At 40.7% G+C, this 18,653-nt stretch overlaps 1 protein-coding gene, 1 long non-coding RNA gene and 1 other non-coding gene across 4 annotated transcripts; all 3 read right to left on the bottom strand.

The window, feature by feature from the left end:
* Positions 1-13: 13 nt before the first annotated feature.
* Positions 14-7,374, bottom strand: LOC127533223 (uncharacterized). The gene is made up of 5 exons (XR_007941006.1): positions 5,952-7,374; positions 4,934-5,005; positions 4,482-4,509; positions 4,248-4,302; positions 14-535 (listed from the first exon to the last, which is right to left on the bottom strand). It is a non-coding gene; the product is annotated as an uncharacterized LOC127533223 (long non-coding RNA).
* On the bottom strand, positions 835-971 carry LOC127533499 (small nucleolar RNA SNORA8). The gene has a single exon (XR_007941235.1). It is a non-coding gene; the product is annotated as a small nucleolar RNA SNORA8 (small nucleolar RNA).
* Positions 7,375-8,944: 1,570 nt separating the features above from the next.
* On the bottom strand, positions 8,945-18,640 carry chtopa (chromatin target of PRMT1a). 2 transcript variants are annotated; one of them, XM_022219345.2, is made up of 6 exons: positions 18,378-18,640; positions 15,619-15,704; positions 14,356-14,506; positions 9,963-10,137; positions 9,680-9,826; positions 8,945-9,494 (listed from the first exon to the last, which is right to left on the bottom strand). In XM_022219345.2, exons 2-6 carry the CDS (start codon positions 15,681-15,683, stop codon positions 9,292-9,294), a joined length of 741 nt encoding a protein of 246 aa, XP_022075037.1. In that variant the 5' UTR covers positions 15,684-15,704; positions 18,378-18,640; the 3' UTR covers positions 8,945-9,291. The 2 variants fall into 2 exon arrangements, with proteins under 2 accessions (XP_022075037.1, XP_022075038.1); XM_022219346.2 differs by lacking the exons at positions 15,619-15,704; positions 18,378-18,640 and adding an exon at positions 14,833-15,615.
* Between the last annotated feature and the right edge of the window lie 13 nt (positions 18,641-18,653).

Below are 18,653 nucleotides of genomic sequence, written 5' to 3'. Positions count from 1 at the left end.
CGCAGCCCTGAGGGCTCTCCGGCAGGCTGTTCCACAAACGGCACCATAGTAACCAAATGCCACCTCCCCGTGTGTTTTAGATCTAACTTGTTGGTATAGATAAAAGACCCACACCAGAGGACCTCAGGGCCCGAGAGGGTTGATATGGTAAAAGTAAGTCTGATAAATAAGAAGGCCCAAGACCATTAAAACATTTAGAAACTAATAAAAGACCTTTAAATTGATCCTGAAGCACACGGGAAGCCAATGCAGCGATTTTAAAACTGGTGTAATATGCTCCCGCCCTCTGGTACTCGTCAGCACTCGTGCAGCTGAATTTTGTAATAATTGAAGATTCGATATACTTTTTGGGAGACCAGAGAGCAGGGCATTACAGTAATCCAAGCGACAAGATATAAAAGCATGCATCAGCACCTCTGTGCTCGCCTGAGAGAGAAACGGGCGGGACTCTGGCTTATATTCTATGACTCTTATTTCAATGTTCACCTTTGCTGGGAATCCTTACTGATGTCTGGGATCAGGAAGTCATCCTTTGCTGCAACAGAAACCTATAGGAACAATATTCAGGACATAAGAGAATGGATGTGCTGACAAGAAATGCATATTGTTTATTACAACACCATTTTTTCAGTGGTAAAAGCCATTTGGATTACATTCAACTACCAAGACAAAGTTAGTGGTGGATTTACGATTGTGTGAAATACATGGTGTGCTGGTTTTAAATTGGGTTAGGTAAGAATTATTTCTAGGGACATACTGCATGATCCATTTTGGGGAAAAATGAGTTGCTTTAGCATGAAATGCAATATGTTAAGTTGAGATGCTTCTAAGATGCCTTGTTTCAACACATATACCAGGACTCCAAACACAGGCAGCATGGAGACCAACAATGCCAGATGTTGACTTTATCTAGCACTGGCTTTTGAACAAACCAGCTGATGAACCAAACTGGCTGTAGATACCACAGTGCTCACATTGTGTTCACTTTATTACTGGACAAAAAGCATTTACAAAATAAAACCTCACTTACAAAGTATGACTTCACAAGATCATGTTTCTGCCATGACCCTAAAGGCCAAATGACAACTTTGAGTAAAATACCATTAAATTAGGAACTTCTCACACTGTTAAAAAACTATTTGTTAAAGATTACACATCATGAAAGTGTGTTTTAAGTGTTTTGAATGTCTTCATACACTTCAATCCATCTATTTATCAGCCACTATCCACTGTATTCAATAGACCCCTTGTAGTGGTTTACTTGTTTAGTAAACACAAGGTATGTGTGTTGCAGACCCAGTGCAGGAGCTTCTCCACATTCCACTTTAATTTAATGGGTGAGCCAGTGTCTGACTACTGGGGTGTCTCGGAGTTCTCTGAAACAAGAACAGAAAGATAGTGTTTAGGAAATTGCACGTCTCGGCTTTGGCCGTATCAATGGGCTCGCTTTGAAGAAGGCGGTGGCGGCTGTTGTTTGGGCTGCCGCCACCGACAGCCGCCTCCTTGCTGCCTGCCGGAAACGGCCTCATTGCCGTTGGATGCAGCGGATTGGTGTGCTGTCCTGTTGCTGCTGGCCTGGTTCAGCATGTTGGTATTAAAGTAATCTTCAATGCGTTATCAGGCACTACTTTGACATACTGCACTGTCCTGCTAACGGGCTCAGGGCTTCTCCGGTATATCAGCAGGAACTGTGATATCAACGTAACGACTGCTCCAGAGAACGCAGAAACCAGTATTAAGTAAACCAAATGTTTAGCCGCGGTAATAAAGCAGGTTCCACCTGGTCGCTGTCACAGCTGCCATATCATCTGCTTTACTACGATTCTGACCGCCGACAGCACAACAAGAAGCCATATTTAGCGTAATATGTGCTTGCAATATCACGCCTTGGCCAGGTAAACAGGCTTTGTTTTGAACCGGGTCTGTGCGCGCAGCTGCCTAATTAAGTATGCATACGTCATGTGAAAGGGTCTATAGAGGGTTGCAATGGGCTCCAATCTATCTCAGCCTGATACCCTATAAAGCAATTCTCATTTACATATTTGTTTCTGTTGCGAGAAAACAACAACAAAAAAAGTATTACCATCCTATAAGTTGCTACTTTTTTCTCACACTTTGACCCTGCAGTTTATACAATGATGTGGCTAATGTATAGATTTTTACAGTGAGCTTCATGTCACCAATACGTTTAGCCTCATCAAATCAGAACAATAAAATTATCGAACCACAGTGGACCAATGAAACTGTCGAATTAAATCAAATGCACTCACACGGAATTCTTCATATCAGTCATTTTGTTGCTTCATGCACACACCCTCATCATTGGAAAACACACGAAGCATGCATATGATTCAGCTTTCAAGTTAAGGCGAATCGATCTGCCTGTCGAAGAAGGAAACAGAGCTGCTGCATGTAAGTATGGCTTATAGACAGGTGTGGCTTATATATTTTAAAAAAATGTTTTTGGTTTTAAATTTAGTAGTTGCAGCTTATATCCAGATGCACTCAATATTCCGGAAATTACGGTAAATAGTGATGAGATTCATGTTGACCAGCAGTCATTTCTTAATCTCCAAGCTCCTGCTGAACAGAGCTGAGAGTGTACTGTGGACAGCAGCAAATCAGCTGCATTTTAAAGCTTACAGGCAACAACAGCCCATTTACAACTAGGCTTACTGGTTAATTTTCCAAGTGGTGCTATTGAGCTATTTTGGGCTCACGCCTATGCAATTGATGAAGGACAGACTCTGATCACACATTTAAAGTTGAGGCAAATTGGAGCATGTACAGGCTAGCTAGATAGCACTTCCTGTTTTTGTGGCGAGACATGCAAAGTGTCCACCAGCTGGCGCTATAATTGACTGTATATTGCCATTGACCTGTGAACATCATCAGGAGAGGAGTCTGATCGCACACGTCAAGTTTTGAGACTGACTGGAGCATGTACAGGATAGTTAGACAGCACTTCCTCTTACATGGTGATTGACAAATTCCACCACCCACCATTTCTACATACTCAGATTTTGCGAAAGCCTGTTGATAACTTTTGATCACCTATGCCTGGTGTACATTCCTGGCCAAATTTGAGCTGTGTTACCCCCTTTGAGTTGATAGCTGTACCAAAGTGCAAAAATTGGTCCAATATTGACAAAGTTCAAAATGGATGATTTCTTGTTGGGTTTAGGTATGGCTACCAATTCCATTTTTGGCATCTTGACGAGTTACTTATGCATACCATATTTCATAGCTGTAGTTGACACGTACTGGTTGTAATTCCAGTTTTGAAATTTTCCAGTTGGACCTAATGAGCCATTATGGCACGCAGTGTGCAGTTCCTCTAAAAAATAAAATTTTTCAATGGTCCAGATGTGTGCAAAGTTTTGCGCATTTCAGTATTTTAGGCCTTCAACAGTCCAAATGAAAAGTCCACCAAAGAATAAAACCCAAAAATAATTCCTCGCATTCCAGATCCTAATGACATGTATGGTACTAAAAGGCCACAGCCTGCTACTACTGAAGTGTATCAAACAAAACAGCAGATTTACTCTGAGGGATTTCCAGCCGCATGACTCCACTGTGAAAAGTCTGTTGGGATAGACCTCAGCTTTCACTAGTTGACACCAAATAACTCTTAATAACTCTCTGCTAATACTCAGCTTTGCTGTGGAATCTCAGCCAATGTCTGCGCTCAGGTCATCCTGCGGCAATAACTGCTTCTATTCAAACACTGGTAATGTCTCTGTCCACATCCCTTATAGTTGAGTTACTCTAAATAAAGCTGCAACACCTTGTCCATTCTGTCATCCATGACTCCCCCAAAAGTGCACTGAACCCAGCATAGCGCATGCTGCATTGTGCCTGAAAATCCCATGAGATGTACAAATTGTAGAAAAGAAACAACAAAAAAAGCCCCAATTTTCACACTAATCAATGTAGATGCATGTTTCAACACACATACCAGGACTCCAAAACACAAGTGGTATGGAGACCAACGATGCCAGATGTTGACTTTTTCTAGCACGAAGTTGAACAAACCAGCTGACAAACTGGCTGCAGATACCACACAGTGCTGTCATTGTGTACTAGAGTAGTTTTTTCTTATATTACAACTGACTGGTAATTTTTACCTTAAGTTTTCTTTCTGTCACATCTGTGGTCATAACAGCCACCTGTTTGTTGTTTTATTAGTGTGGTGTACAGTTGTGTCACGACAAAAAGTGATCTCAATACACGCCCATTTTACTTACATTATATTACTGCATCTGTGCAGAAGGCCAAGATGTTGATGAAACCTGCAAAGGGCTGAAGCCAGTGAGAATGTTGGTGAAAATGTTATACCAGGACAATCAACATATACAGTTCTCAGAGTAGCAGGTTGTTCAGAAAGGCAGCTGTCACTCACACTTCAGAGCAGTTGAACATATGAAGCCTATCATCTAAACTTCTATTTAACAACATACAGTTTCTGAAACACGACTTACTGAGCAGGACTACAGCCATCTCCAAAACCTAGTGGATAGTGACACAGAACAGTTAAAATTTATTTACATGAAAGCCATCATCTACTTGCAAAATCTAACAACTGTCAGTTCCCATTAGTAACACTGCTGCATAGAATTAGCAACAGTGGGTTGCAAGAGGATTCTTTGCTCTATGCACTGTATGAGCTCTACAGTCCACCTGACAGGACCAGAGCTCCTACTGTGCCAAAAAAAATTGATACTATGACATATATATACAGCTTGTTTCTATTTAATTAAAAAAGAACACTGTCAGGCTTCTGCTTTTTATTGTTCTATGAGGCCTGTCCCTACTATCCACAAGCATATCTATGACTTATTAACAACTCAAATATTTTAAATGCGTGTTTTCAAGATACAGTTTGTGGACAAGTGCATTAAAATGTTAGTCAACAAAGAACACAGAAACTGACCTCAATCACAAGAGTGGCAGCACATACTGTGGGACATCAGCGCCTCCTCACATTCAACAATTAGGTCATATCCTGCAAAAGAAAGATTCCTTTACAGGTGGAAAAGCTGATCAGAATGTCTGCAATCGTATTATACCTCTACAGCAACCGTTATCCCAGTTAGGAACTAACACTTGGTGAAAAAGAAAAAAATAACTTACTGAGTGTGCCAGGTCTCATTGTCACCATTCAACAACCAACATGTCAGAGGTGAAAGCAAAACCTGCTGTTCTATAGCCACTGCTGGCCTGGAATCAGTCCACTGCACAGGAAAATTCCACTACTCTAATCAGCACTGTGGCATAGGATGCAGTGATTGACATATAGAGATCAGACTAATGAGAATTTAGATCCAGCAATTAGATCTCATTTTAAGATATTATTTTACTCAAAATCCAATGTGTTTACAGCCATTTAGAACACCAACATTGGAAGTTGTTGCCATCACATTTTTAAATATTCAGAATCCCTAAGTGTTCCTAAGTATTAAAGTTTCCAGAGTTCTCACCTGTTAGCATAATATTTAATGTCTTTTGCTTGTAGCTGAGGTTTGGTACGATAATTAATCGGTACAGTTCATAATTAAACAATTTAAGAACATATTTATCAATATATCATTAGACGTATATGTCAGAATGCACTGTAAACTTGCTGTAGTACCAGGTCGCAGTTTACCTGATTTTTAAATGGTTTTCTTATGTTATTGATAACTCAGTTGTGTTTTAATTTTGACTTCTGTAGGTGGGTGCGTTGTCCCGTTCAATGTTTAACGGAGCCCTTCGAACACATGGAACCTCAAGCTGCACGGCTGCTAAGTTGCTATGCTAAGTGCAGGACGACAACGTGGTGCCCCAAAATATGAAAACATAATGTTTCAGCTACCAGATAAATACACAAATAGTTAACCATGACTATCGTCTGTCTCGCTCTGTACCATAGCATTGTGAAGCGGTTGACGAACTCAGTTATTCCTACTTACCCATTGTGCACATTTCCCTACTTCACTTCAGCAGAGAACAGATCGAGAAGAGATCCTCTGTCGAGTAGCACACGGATTTATAGGATTGTTACGACAGTTCAAGCAGCTTTTCGATAGATACACGTTCAAGGCAACTGGGAAATTCAGTAATTTCGTGAACTGAAAGTCAATAATGCTGATTCTAATGGAGCACAAAGATGACAGTAGCCAATGTTTTAAAATATAGATATAGCTGCAGTGAAGCTACAAATTCTTAGACATGGATGCTTTACACACAACATTAACCAAGTAGCACGGAAGATCACCACAGACACCTAAAAATCGAGCACATATGAAACATGGTCACAACACCCTACTCTGTAACTGTTGGCCCCACAACTTGTTGCAAAACATTAAGCTGACCTTTCAGATCTAAAATGTTATCACTTCATAATTCTATCCTGTTACATATTTCTGTGAAATTTTACAAATTGGATGTTCAGTTTATCACAACGTATCAGAATAAACATCCTCTTAAGTCAGAGTATAAAGTATGCTGCACTACTTAGTGTTGATGCATCCATGGGGGGTAGCTGGAGCCTATCTCAGATGACTCGGGCGAAGGCAGGGGACACCCCACTGATCTACACCCTGGACAGGTCGCCAGTCCGTCGCAGGGCTACATATATAGACAAACAATCACACTCACATACGGACAATTTAGAGTAACCAGTTAACCTCAGTATATTTTTGGACTGTGGGAGGAAGCCGAAGTGCCCGGAGAAAACCCACGCATGCCCAGGGAGAACATGCAAACTCCATGCAGAAAGATCCCAGGCCCAGGCCGGGATTTGAACCTACTGTTATTCCTACTTACAATGGGTAACTAAGTTAGTCAACCGCTTCACAATGCTATGGTACAGAGCGAGACAGACGATAGTCATGGTTAACTATTTGTGTATTTATCTGGTAGCTGAAACATTATGTTTTCATATTTTGGGGCACCACGTTGTCGTCCTGCACTTAGCATAGCAACTTAGCTGTCGTGCAGCTTGAGGTTCCATGTGTTCGAAGGGCTCCGTTAAACATTTAACGGGACAACGTACCCACCTACAGAAAAAGCAAGAAAGTGCTAACCACTACGTCACTGTGCAGCCCAAAAAGACAGGTTAGTAACATTAACATTAAAGGTTATTAGTATATACTCTGAAAATCTTGCTGTACAATACTATAAAAAACATTTATAATTTTAAAATCTATAGAATACTAAATGAAATTCAAGTATTCAAAATGCAGTAGTTACACATTTCAAGGCACGGTGATTTAAAGTGAATTTGAGTGATTTAAAGTGGCTTTGACAGGAAGTAAGAAAACAGTTATATCGAACTACCAAAGGTGCTCGGACATTCTGTAATAATAGAATGTCCAGAGAGTCCAGCTCTGTGCTCACCACTGAGCCAGCTCTCCTCACCAGTCTGTCCACTCGTGCAGCATCCCTCTTTTTAATGCTCCCTCCCCAACGAACTATCGCATAAAAGAGAACATTGGACACAACAGACTGGTAAAACATCCACAGCAGTTTCTTGCATGTTAAAGGACCCCAGTCTCCTCAGGAAGTACAGGCGGCTCTGTCCTTTCCTGTAAACGCTGGCGGTGTTGTCTGACCAGTCCAGTTTGTTGTCCAACTGCAATCCCAGGTACTTGTAGGTCCTGACCACCTCCACGTCCGTGCCCGCGATGGAAATGGGTTGGAGATAGGGTCTATTCCTCCTGAAATCTATCACCATCTCCTCGGTCTTGGAGGTGTTCAGCTGCAGGTGGTTTTTGCTGCACCATCCCAGAGTCCTCCACTAGGCCCCTGTACTCCCCCTCCTGTCCACCCTCCACACATCCAACAATCACAGTATCGTCCAAATACTTCTGCATATGGCAGAGCTCACACTCTGCGAGATATAGCTTCTTTGTGATTTCTGTTAAGGGTAAAGTGAACCGTATTGACTTAAAGGAGGAAATCTTAGAATGCTGAATAGCCTTGTTGGCACTAAAATTGAAAAAGGTTCTAAATAAATTCATCTAGGAATTAAATATACAAACTCAAGGTGCAGCTGATAGGGCAAGGAATAAAAAGTACTACATTTGAACAGTTATACCAGCTGCGCAATATAACTGAATTGCAAAATAATTGACGATTGAATCATTTTTCAGTAACTGCATTATTTCAAAGTTGAAAAGTACTTACTCTTGCAAGCAATCAAAAAAAAATACTTTAGAAAAACTGCAGGTGAACTATAGTGAATACACCTATATAAGCTGACACGTCAGAAAACCTGTGATCACAGAGACAAAACTGAGTACAGAATATATTGATGTACAATTAGTCCAACTGCATTAACTCGGTTATAAAAGGGACTGTGAACACCATGGCTTGGTGGTTTGTACCGTCACCTTGCAGCAACCCTGCCTGGGCCTGGGATATTTCTGTGTGGAATTTGCATGTTCTCCCTGTGCATGCATGAGTTTTCTTCAGGTATTCCAGTATCCTCCCACACTCCAAAAGGTTAAGTGGTAATTCTAAATTGTCCATAGGTGTGAATGTCAGTGTTATTGTCTCCATGTGTAGCCCCGCGATGGACTTGTGATCTGTTCAGGATGCTCCCTGCCTTCACCCCAAGTCAGCTGGGATAGGCTCCAGTGTCCCCACGACCTTAATGAGGATTAAGCGGTATATAGATTATATATGGATTGATGTTCTTTGGGGAATACAAATGCTCTAGTCTTCAGAGTACTACATCTTTTAAATACATAATGAAAAAAACTTACTTGCATGCATCCAACATATAATTTAGAAAAGCTTCTTTTTTTATGATAAGTCAATAAAACAATGACCAAGGGTTGAGCACATAAATTCTACAACTAAATCAACTGTCTGTTTTTCAAAAAAGGTGTAATTGAGAATTTGTATAACTGAATGTTAGCATAACATCAACTGCATCCCTGACCAGTTTCACAATACAGATGTTTAATCAATTTATTTAAAATAAGAAGTGTTTTCTTCTGGTCTTAAACAACAATAACAAAAAAAATCATCAAAAAACAGGGAAGATTATAGACAGCAGAGTTTTCTAATGCTTAAAAGGGTCCTTTCACACAGGTACTGCAGAATTAAAAGGGGTTCTGCAGATTGATGCATTAGTGGTCGTGGCACTTTTGATTTGCTGCTCTTCAAACTTAGTAGTCCTGAAGTGCCACCACATCTCTAAATTGGTAACAATCATTTCTCAGTACATCAAAACTATGCCGTTTGTGTGAATTCAGCTATACAGTTCTGCAGTGACTCTACATGTTGCTCAGCTCCAATCTTTCACTCCATACTGTCTGGGTCTGTCTGGGCCATGTAGGCATCCAGTTCGGCATCCAAGTGACCCTTGGTCTTTGACATGTAGGCGTCCAATTGGTTGTCCAGTTGTTCACGTGTAACAGTTGGTCGGCCTACACCTCGGCCCCGCCCGCGTCCACGTCCACCTCGACCAGCGAAACCACCACGCCCGCGTAGTCCACCACGGCCTGTCAATCAAAACATAAAGCAACGGTGACTACCTGGCAGAGATCAACAGTCAGCCACTCAACTCAATGCTTAGAGTTTTGTCTATATATTCCAATTTAGTTCAAATAAAGTACAATGATTTTCTCCTGTTTTAATAACAGAGAAAACAGGGCATAATGGAGGAAATAAACTGTGAACCCTTGACCTCTGGCAATTCCTCCTCGAGCTACTCCTCGGGACATAGCTCCTCCTCTTCCAGCAGGTCCTCCACGATGGCGGCCTCCTCTACGCATTGGCAAACGGCCAGCAGAGCTACGGCCTCGCATGGGGCCACCTGTAGACACCCGCTTCCCTGCATAATGCAATGTCACATTATCACTCAAAGCAAGACAAAAATATCTCCAACATTGCCCCAAATTAAGCATGAAGTTGGAATCACAACCATATACATAGGTGAGATACTGTACAAGTAGTTTGTGGCTACACACCTCTCAGAGACAAAGCTCCCCTCATTATTCCTCCTCTGGCTCGTCCTCGGAGGCCTCCCCTGGTCATTCCCCTCATTCCTCCTCTGCCTCCAGCAGGTCCTCCACGCATCAGAGCCCCAATAGGCCGGCCCAGCCTGGCTTGGATGTTACTCTTTCCCAGGCGCTGCTTCAAGCTCTGACACAAGTTAACCATGAATGCAATTTTGAAAAAAGAAATTTGCGAAACAATTGGTCACTTTTGAAAAAAAGTAGCACTCATAGAAGCTTTATGATGACCCAAGGTTTTGCTCAGACAAACCAGAATTTGTATGAAAAAAATGTAGCCCTCGTATTCATTTGAATTACAGTATGTCAGCCCAGCAAAACCATCACAAGATGCTACTGCAAAGGCATTGAGTTTGAAAGACTTTTTTCCACTGGCAATTGCTGCCTACAGAGGATTTTTGAGAGCCAGCAATAACATGTAAACATGTGGGACACAGACACACACACGATTACGACCACCTGCCAAAATTGTGGTGGTCCCCTTTTGCTGCCAAAGGCATGGACTCCACTAGACTTCTGAAGGTGTGCTGTGGTTGTCCAGCACATACCACAGATGCTAAATTGGATTGAGATTTGGGGAATATATGTATATATACAGTGCCTTGTGAAAGTATTCGGCCCCCTTGAACTTTTCAACCTTTCGCCACATTTCAGGCTTCAAACATAAAGATATAAAATTTTAATTTTTTGTCAAGAATCAACAACAATTGGGACACAATCGTGAAGTGGAATGAAATTTATTGGATATTTTATACTTTTTTAACAAATAAAAAACTGAAAAGTGGGGTGTGCAATATTATTCGGCCCCTTTACTTTCAGTGCAGCAAACTCACTCCAGACGTTCAGTGAGGATCTCTGAATGATCCAATGTTGTCCTAAATGACTGATGATGATAAACAGAATCCACCTGTGTGTAATCAAGTCTCCGTATAAATGCACCTGCTCTGTGATAGTCTCAGGGTTCTGTTTAAAGTGCAGAGAGCATCATGAAGACCAAGGAACACTCCAGGCAGGTCCGAGATACTGTTGTGGAGAAGTTTAAAGCCGGATTTGGATACAAAAAGATTTCCCAAGCTTTAAACATCTCAAGGAGCACTGTGCAAGCAATCATATTGAAATGGAAGGAGTATCAGACCACTGCAAATCTACCAAGACCCGGCCATCCCTCTAAACTTTCACCTCCAACAAGGAAGACTGGTCAGAGATGCAGCCAAGAGGCCCATGATCACTCTGGATGAACTGCAGAGATCCACAGCTGAGGTGGGAGAGTCTGTCCATAGGACAACAATCAGTTGTACACTGCAAAAATCTGGCCTTTATGGAAGAGTGGCAAGAAGAAAGCCATTTCTCAAAGATATCCATAAAAAGTCTCGTTTGAAGTTTGCCACAAGCCACCTGGGAGACACACCAAACATGTGGAAGAAGGTGCTCTGGTCAGATGAAACCAAAATCAAACTTTCTGGCCACAATGAAAAACGATATGTTTGGCGTAAAAGCAACACAGCTCATCACCCTGAACACACCATCCCCACTGTCAAACATGGTGGTGGCAGTCTCATGGTTTGGGCCTGCTTTTCTTCAGCAGGGACAGGGAAGATGGTTACAATTGATGGGAAGATGAATGGAGCCAAATACAGGACCATTCTGGAAGAAAACCTGTTGGAGTCTGCAAAAGACCTGAGACTGGGACGGAGATTTATCTTCCAACAGGACAATGATCCAAAACATAAAGCCAAATCTACAATGGAATGGTTCACAAATAAACGCATCCAGGTGTTAGAATGGCCAAGTCAAAGTCCAGACCTGAATCCAATCGAGAATCTGTGGGCAGAGCTGAAGACTGCTGTTCACAAACGCTCTCCATCCAACCTCACTGAGCTCGAGCTGTTTTGCAAGGAAGAATGGGCAAGAATTTCAGTCTCTCGATGTGCAAAACTGATAGAGACATACCCCAAGCGACTTGCAGCTGTAATTGCAGCAAAAGGTGGCGCTACAAAGTATTAATGCAAGGGGGCCGAATAATATTGCACACCGCACTTTTCAGGTTTTTATTTGTTAAAAAAGTTTAAAATATCCAATAAATTTCGTTCCACTTCACGACTGTGTCCCACTTGTTGATTCTTGACAAAAAATTAAAATTTTATATCTTTATGTTTGAAGCCTGAAATGTGGCGAAAGGTTGAAAAGTTCAAGGGGGCCGAATACTTTCACAAGGCACTGTATATACACACAGGTCCTTCTCAAAAAATTAGCATATTGTGATAAAGTTCAGTATTTTCTGTAACGTACTGATAAACATTAGACTTTCATATATGTTAGATTCATTACACACAACTGAAGTAGTTCAAGCCTTTTGTTTTAATATTGATGATATTGGCCAAAAAGTAAAGAAAAACCAAAAATCCCTATCTCAAAAAATTAGCATATTCCATCCGACCAATAAAAGAAAAGTGTTTTTAATACAAAAAAAGTCAACCTTCAAATAATTATGTTCACTTATGCACTCAATACTTGGTCGGGAATCCTTTTGCAGAAATGACTGCTTCAATACGGCGTGGCATGGAGGCAATCAGCCTGTGGCACTGCTGAGGTGTTATGGAGGCCCAGGATGCTTTGATAGCGGCCTTAAGCTCATCCACAGTGGTGGGTCTGGTGACTCTCAACTTCCTCTTCACAATATCCCACAGATTCTCTATGGGGTTCAGGTCAGGAGAGTTGGCAGGCCAATTGAGCACAGCAATACCATGGTCAGTAAACCATTTACCAGTGGTTTTGGCACTGTGAGCAGGTGCCAGGTCGTGCTGAAAAATGAAATCTTCATCTCCATAAAGCTTTTCAGCAGATGCAAGCATGAAGTGCTCCAAAATCTCCTGATAGCCAGCTGCATTGACCCTGCCCTTGATAAAACACAGTGGACCACCACCAGCAGCTGACATGGCACCCCAGACCATCACTGATTGTGGGTACTTGACACTGGACTTCAGGCATTTTGGACTGTGGGGATTTTTGGTTTTTCTTTACTTTTTGGCCAATATCATCAATATTAAAACAATAAAAGGCTTGAACTACTTCAGTTGTGTGTAATGAATCTAACATATATGAAAGTCTAATGTTTATCAGTACATTACTGAAAATACTGAACGTTATCACAATATGCTAATTTTTTGAGAAGGACCTAGGTGTTTATTATAATTTGTTTAAGTTTTAACATGTAAAAGAATTTACAAAAATCATTCTATTGTTTTGTCCGTTCTGGCCTAGACGCAACTGACAACGCGAAGCGATGGAATAACACACATCATGAAACAATTCCCTTGGTATTTGCGTGCATTCACGTTCAATGGTTGCGCTTAATTCAGCGACTGTTGCAGGTCTCATTGCGTAGTGTGTGTATATATATTACAGGCGAAATTAGAATCCAGGCAGATTTTAAATCCGCCTAGGCAAAATCAGAATTTTGATTTCGCCTAGGTGAGATTGAAATTTGAAGGGTTTTGAATATGATATGCTCTGTTAATGTAATTGTGTTTTCCCTAGCATTATGTACCTTGAATTTTGGTTTTAGATAGATACAAGGTAAATAATTACTTTAGAAGTAATGTCAACTTTTGTCCTCAACACTCGGCAAAATAAGCAGGGAAAAAATTATGTTGTCAAAGTAGTTTCTGGATTGTTTTTTTTTCATATACTGTATACCAAAATCCTGTTAGAGGGTTAGGGTTATTCTTTCTAATATACAGGCTATTGATATATCAAGATTGAAATCTGTACAACAACCATGGTAGAAATTCTAATTCTGCATAGGCAGATTCTAAATCTGCCTGGATTCTAATTTGGCCTGTGACATATATATATATATATATATATATATATATATATATATATATATATACACACACACACACACACACAGATAACTGTTAACAGTCAACCAAACGCTACACAAACTGTCCAAATCTAGCATCACTGTAGTTCTTCAATGTTTTCCAAGTTGCTGCTATCCTGTCAGACATTTTTCTTATCTCCTGGACTGGATCTTCAGACTGGTTCCGTTTTCATTTTCAGTATCTTGCTTCCTATGAAATTCTGTTATTGTAAATACTTGCACGATATATATGCAGGTGTGCATGCATGCAGACATACATACAAACAAACCTGGTTGGATTTTCATACAAAATAAATCCATCCCTATTCTAATCATTATGGTCAAGTCCTGACAAACAACAAGAAAGTCAATGTTATAGACACCCCTCTTTCATTAGCACTACACAAATGCAGTCGTGGTGAATGTCAGTCTACAGTTCACATGGTATAAACAGGTCCACTGACATTCAGGCTTTTCCCTCACCTGCTTGTGATTCAAAGCAGCTTGGACCGAGGGCCGGTTCTCCATCTGTTGGGCCAGTCGGCGATTGCGGGCACTGGCTAAATGCTGCTGTTGCATGGTGGCTCGAATGCTTACCGCAGTGGGCTGCTTGTTCTTCAGCATGTTAGTGAAGCTTTAGAGGTGGGAGGGAAAGAAAGGAAGTAAAAGAAGGGGACAGGGGATATACAGAGGAGGAGGAGGAAGCAGGGTTCCACATCAAGTCATTTCTCATATTAAGGATGCTGCCATACAAAGTGTGGTGGCTCTTTTGTCACATAAGATTCATGTTCCACCTATTGGCACTTATTTTCTCTCTCAATTATTTGACAATCCAAAATCACTTGTACTTGAATTGAGCATGTGCACAAGAAGAAAGGCAAAAAGAAAGATAAAGATAGAAAACAGAGCACAAAAACAGACTTAGGACAGAAGGCAGAAGAGCCACAATTTGCCACTTACAGGCCACTGGTTGATTGGCTGGGATGTCTTCATGTTGCAGCCACAGAGGCCCTGGACATAAGATGTGCTTGGCCACCCAGCCACTTACAGCATGGACCGTGACTTGTATCTAAACCACCAAATGAGTGGTTATGGAGAAGGGAAGGAGGAAAGGGTATGGGGGTGGGGGCTTTTTGTCACGTCCAAGCTAGGACTGAGTACTCTGTCTTTTATAGATTTGAGCACAAAGAAAGAATATGATAGAACATGAAGATAAAGGAGCATGTGCTTCACTTCCATTGGTTTGAGAGAGAAAATTCTGAGAGGCAGAAAAGTGCCCCATCTCCCTGGTTAATCTCAAGCCTTTCTGTTCCCCTTAATGGTGTATACTTGATGTATACACTGCTGGTTAAACAACAGGGAGCATGTGTGCCAAGGCGTTTGTGTGATAGTGGTCTGGTTCAGCACACGCTTATCAGGGCTTACCAAGCATGACCACTATCCTCTCCCCTTCTCTAAGTGTGTGCACTGCTCACACAAGATATTCAGTCCAGACATGGTCCCTCTGCCCGATATTGCAATTACATTTAACTTTCCTGACATCTCAACAAATGTTGACGAGGCCAACAAAGTTGAGTGAGCAGTGCACACACAGGGAAGAGTCAGGACAGCATCCATGTTGGGTCAGCATCCATGTTGGGTCTGGTCCCCAACAGTAGCCTTCCGTTGAGAGTACTAGCACCTTCACAAGCCTAGGCTGGCCTTGCATCGGGTGACTAACTGCTGACAGGGTGCATAGCGTCTCACCGCTCATTTAGGGACACTTTGGTGGTGCTTTTCAGGACAACTTTTTGCGAGGAGGCTGCACTCATTTTGGCAGAGTTTATGGGTTTCTGGAAACAAGAACAGGACAGAAATAAAACAAGGTAAACGGGTAGACAGAAGAGGGGACACAAGCAAAATCTAGAGCTTAATAACATATAGTTGTATGTAGGGATCAATTAATTCTTAGTCTTGACCAATTATTGAGCCAGATATGTGACATTTGTACAATGATTTTATTGTTATCTTCATTGACAGATTACCACAAATTAAGGAAAATGCGTTACTTTGGCTCCAATGAAGCCAGCTCTCTGCAGTCTCTGTGATCTCATTCGCTGCTACATGTCATGAGTACCGGTCAGTCAGTTACTGATAGCCAATGTTTACAGGCTGAGACTGATGAGCAGATTTGCTGAGTGGAGAAGTTCCAGTGAACTGAGCTGTGTTTTGAAGGTGAGGTAGCAGACACTGCGAAAGTTGGAATAAACACAGCAGTTTTCTACAAGCATGCCTAGTGTGCCTGTTTTGCAAAAAATGTCCCAATTACTAACTTCTAGGTGTTAAAAAATGGTCCAGTAGGAAGTTCTTTTGCTGGTTAGCATAATCGGAAGCATAACCACTAGCCCAAATTGGGAAACTAGCATCTTTCACTGTGGCTAAGGTTGAGCAAACAGCTAATGGATAAGAAGGCAGCCACAGAAAAACAGTGTCTGGAAAACAATAACAAATGATACTTTAAGATCTTGGCTTTAATGGGGGGAGTTGCAGTAGACAAACTGTTACTGATCTCTGTCTATCTCAGTAAACTGGAAAGTGATGTATCATGAAGTGTACAAACATCATTAGTCATATTTCTGTTGTGCATATATAGTTGCAGTAACAATTACTAATGAAGAAATCTAGTAATAAATGACAAAAAACATGACACTCATAAGTAGTAAATAGTCTGTACATTAATAAGGATTATTATTACTGAATTTTTGTATAGATAGGCAGGAAATGTTTAACTTTCCAAATGTCCTAGAACTTGCTTGTGACTTTTAGTTTTAGTTTAAAAATGATGAAAATGTAAGCTTAAAATTATATTTCATTAAAATCACCTATTCTACATGTCTCAATATACTGTTTTTCTGTTGCTCTTTTCCCAGATGATTTATTGCATAATAATTCCATTTTCCTGAACAAATGACATTTTAGAGTTCTCACTGCTTGGAAACACTTTTACAATCACATCTGGTTGGAAATTTGCATCTGCCTGCTAAAACAGACACCCTGAAATACTAATGCTCCTAAATGACAGACAAGTATTACAGCACAGTAAAGCCCCTACTTTTGTGTCTTATATATCAGCCACAGGCTCACATAGTCCTGTCAGTTGTTGATTCACTCAAAACATTTTCTCTGATGGGTAGTATTTTTGCAGACTCTCCTGTTGAGCTTGGTATCTTTGATGACCATTATATTGGGATATTCAATGATGTTCTTTCTATTTTTCTGCAGGAAATGTATTATTTCTATTGAGATAGAAAAACATGTCACAGTAGCCTTGAGCAACAAGTGTAGAAAACTAAACTTTTAGGGTTGACTTGAAGATTCACCATAAATTAACTGAAACCTGAGCACCTTTACCTCTACTCTCCCCTCTCTCCATACATTTGCGTGCCAGCATTACATGTCATTAACTTTGTGTCTTCTCTCCTGCACTGTTTGTTTAGCCTTCTCTGCAGGTATCACTTGGTGCTGAACTACAGGTGCATGAGCTGTAGTTACTGACCTCACTGGCTTCCCTAGTGCTTATTGTTCTGCTGAGCATTGTTTTTTGCAAAAAAGTAAATGAAACAAAAATAATAACATAGATGAAACAACAGTTCCTCAATGTATAATCTACATAATGCAAAATATATGTTTTTCTAATTGATGTGAGTGTGTGTAACCACTGCATACTAGTCAGCATGTACTCTCTTGCGGACTCGCAGACCACACCAATAGCCAAGTTGATTGACTAAACTAAACTGATACATTTCTTAAACTCTCTCAGCCATTTCTAACAGCATCTTGGATCTAAGTAGATTATGTTTTGTATATTTATGTAAAGCCATAACTTTAGTTCCAAATCAGTCAGGGTAATCCCCATTAATAATACTATCGGGAATTGGCGTGAGTATTTAACCTAATTAGAATACTCTCCATAATTGTATTTTAGATAATCTTTATAGGGTTTCAATCTTGCATATTTAAAGAACTCTGTGAATCACATAACATAGTAGGCTCTTATCCTCAATATTTAGACTTCTAAGGGTAATTCGTAACGCTAGTGTTATTTTTTTTCAACTGCAAAGCACACTGGCAAAACGGCTGTTGCTTTAAAAGTGCTATCTAAATAAAAATTACTGGACTGTATAAATTGCCCAACCCCAACCAATACCAAACAGGTCTTTTGACGCATGTGCAGGAAGGGTGAAATGTTGGACATCTGTCTGGCCAGATATCACACACAGACACGCAGCGCAAGTCAAATAATTTTGACTTGACTTTATTTCACATGTAACAAGAGTTCTAATTCTAAATCAACGAGTTGATGTCGTTTGTAGGTTTCAGTAGTTTTCATTTTCATCACCTTAGTCGTCTGGATATATACTTAAACGGGAGTTACATTCACGACTCAATTTATCCAACTGATCATTTAATCTATTTAGTTTAAGTATATTTAGAATGTCAACTAATTTTCAGTAGTTCTTACTTACGGTGGATGTTGCGTCGGTCGTGAAAGCCTTAAAGCCACCTCGGGTTAGCTTTAGCAACTTGCTAGTTCCAGCACGGTATGTCCGTGTGGGTGCCCTTGTATTATTGTGTTTAAAAAGACCCTATCATGTGCTAGTTTCCTTTATGCTGTAAAAAAAAAATCTCTCAAATAAACTCTAGCTAAAATCGAGTGGTTTGCCAAATGATTCTTAAACGAAAGAGACGAGGTCCTCTGTTGTTCTGCTAACTAAAATGGAGTTGCTACTGACTGAACGAAT

The sequence above is a fragment of the Acanthochromis polyacanthus genome, chromosome 3 (genome assembly GCF_021347895.1).
Source record: "Acanthochromis polyacanthus isolate Apoly-LR-REF ecotype Palm Island chromosome 3, KAUST_Apoly_ChrSc, whole genome shotgun sequence".
In the NCBI taxonomy this organism is placed as follows: Eukaryota; Metazoa; Chordata; class Actinopteri; family Pomacentridae; genus Acanthochromis; species Acanthochromis polyacanthus.
Note: the sequence above shows the minus strand (reverse complement) of the source record. Positions and strands in the feature narration are given on the sequence as shown.

What these genes read in the sequence shown, in the direction of transcription:
- chtopa (XM_022219345.2), bottom strand. Translation starts at nt 15,683, where the DNA reads ATGAGTGCAGCCTCCTCGCAAAAAGTTGTCCTGAAAAGCACCACCAAA. An exon ending in AAAGTGTCCCTAAATGAGCG is followed by an intron (nt 14,507 to 15,618) that starts GTGAGACGCTAT and finishes CCACCTCTAAAG; the next exon opens with CTTCACTAACATGCTGAAGA. An exon ending in TCGAGGAGGAATTGCCAGAG is followed by an intron (nt 9,495 to 9,679) that starts GTCAAGGGTTCA and finishes TTTGATTGACAG; the next exon opens with GCCGTGGTGGACTACGCGGG.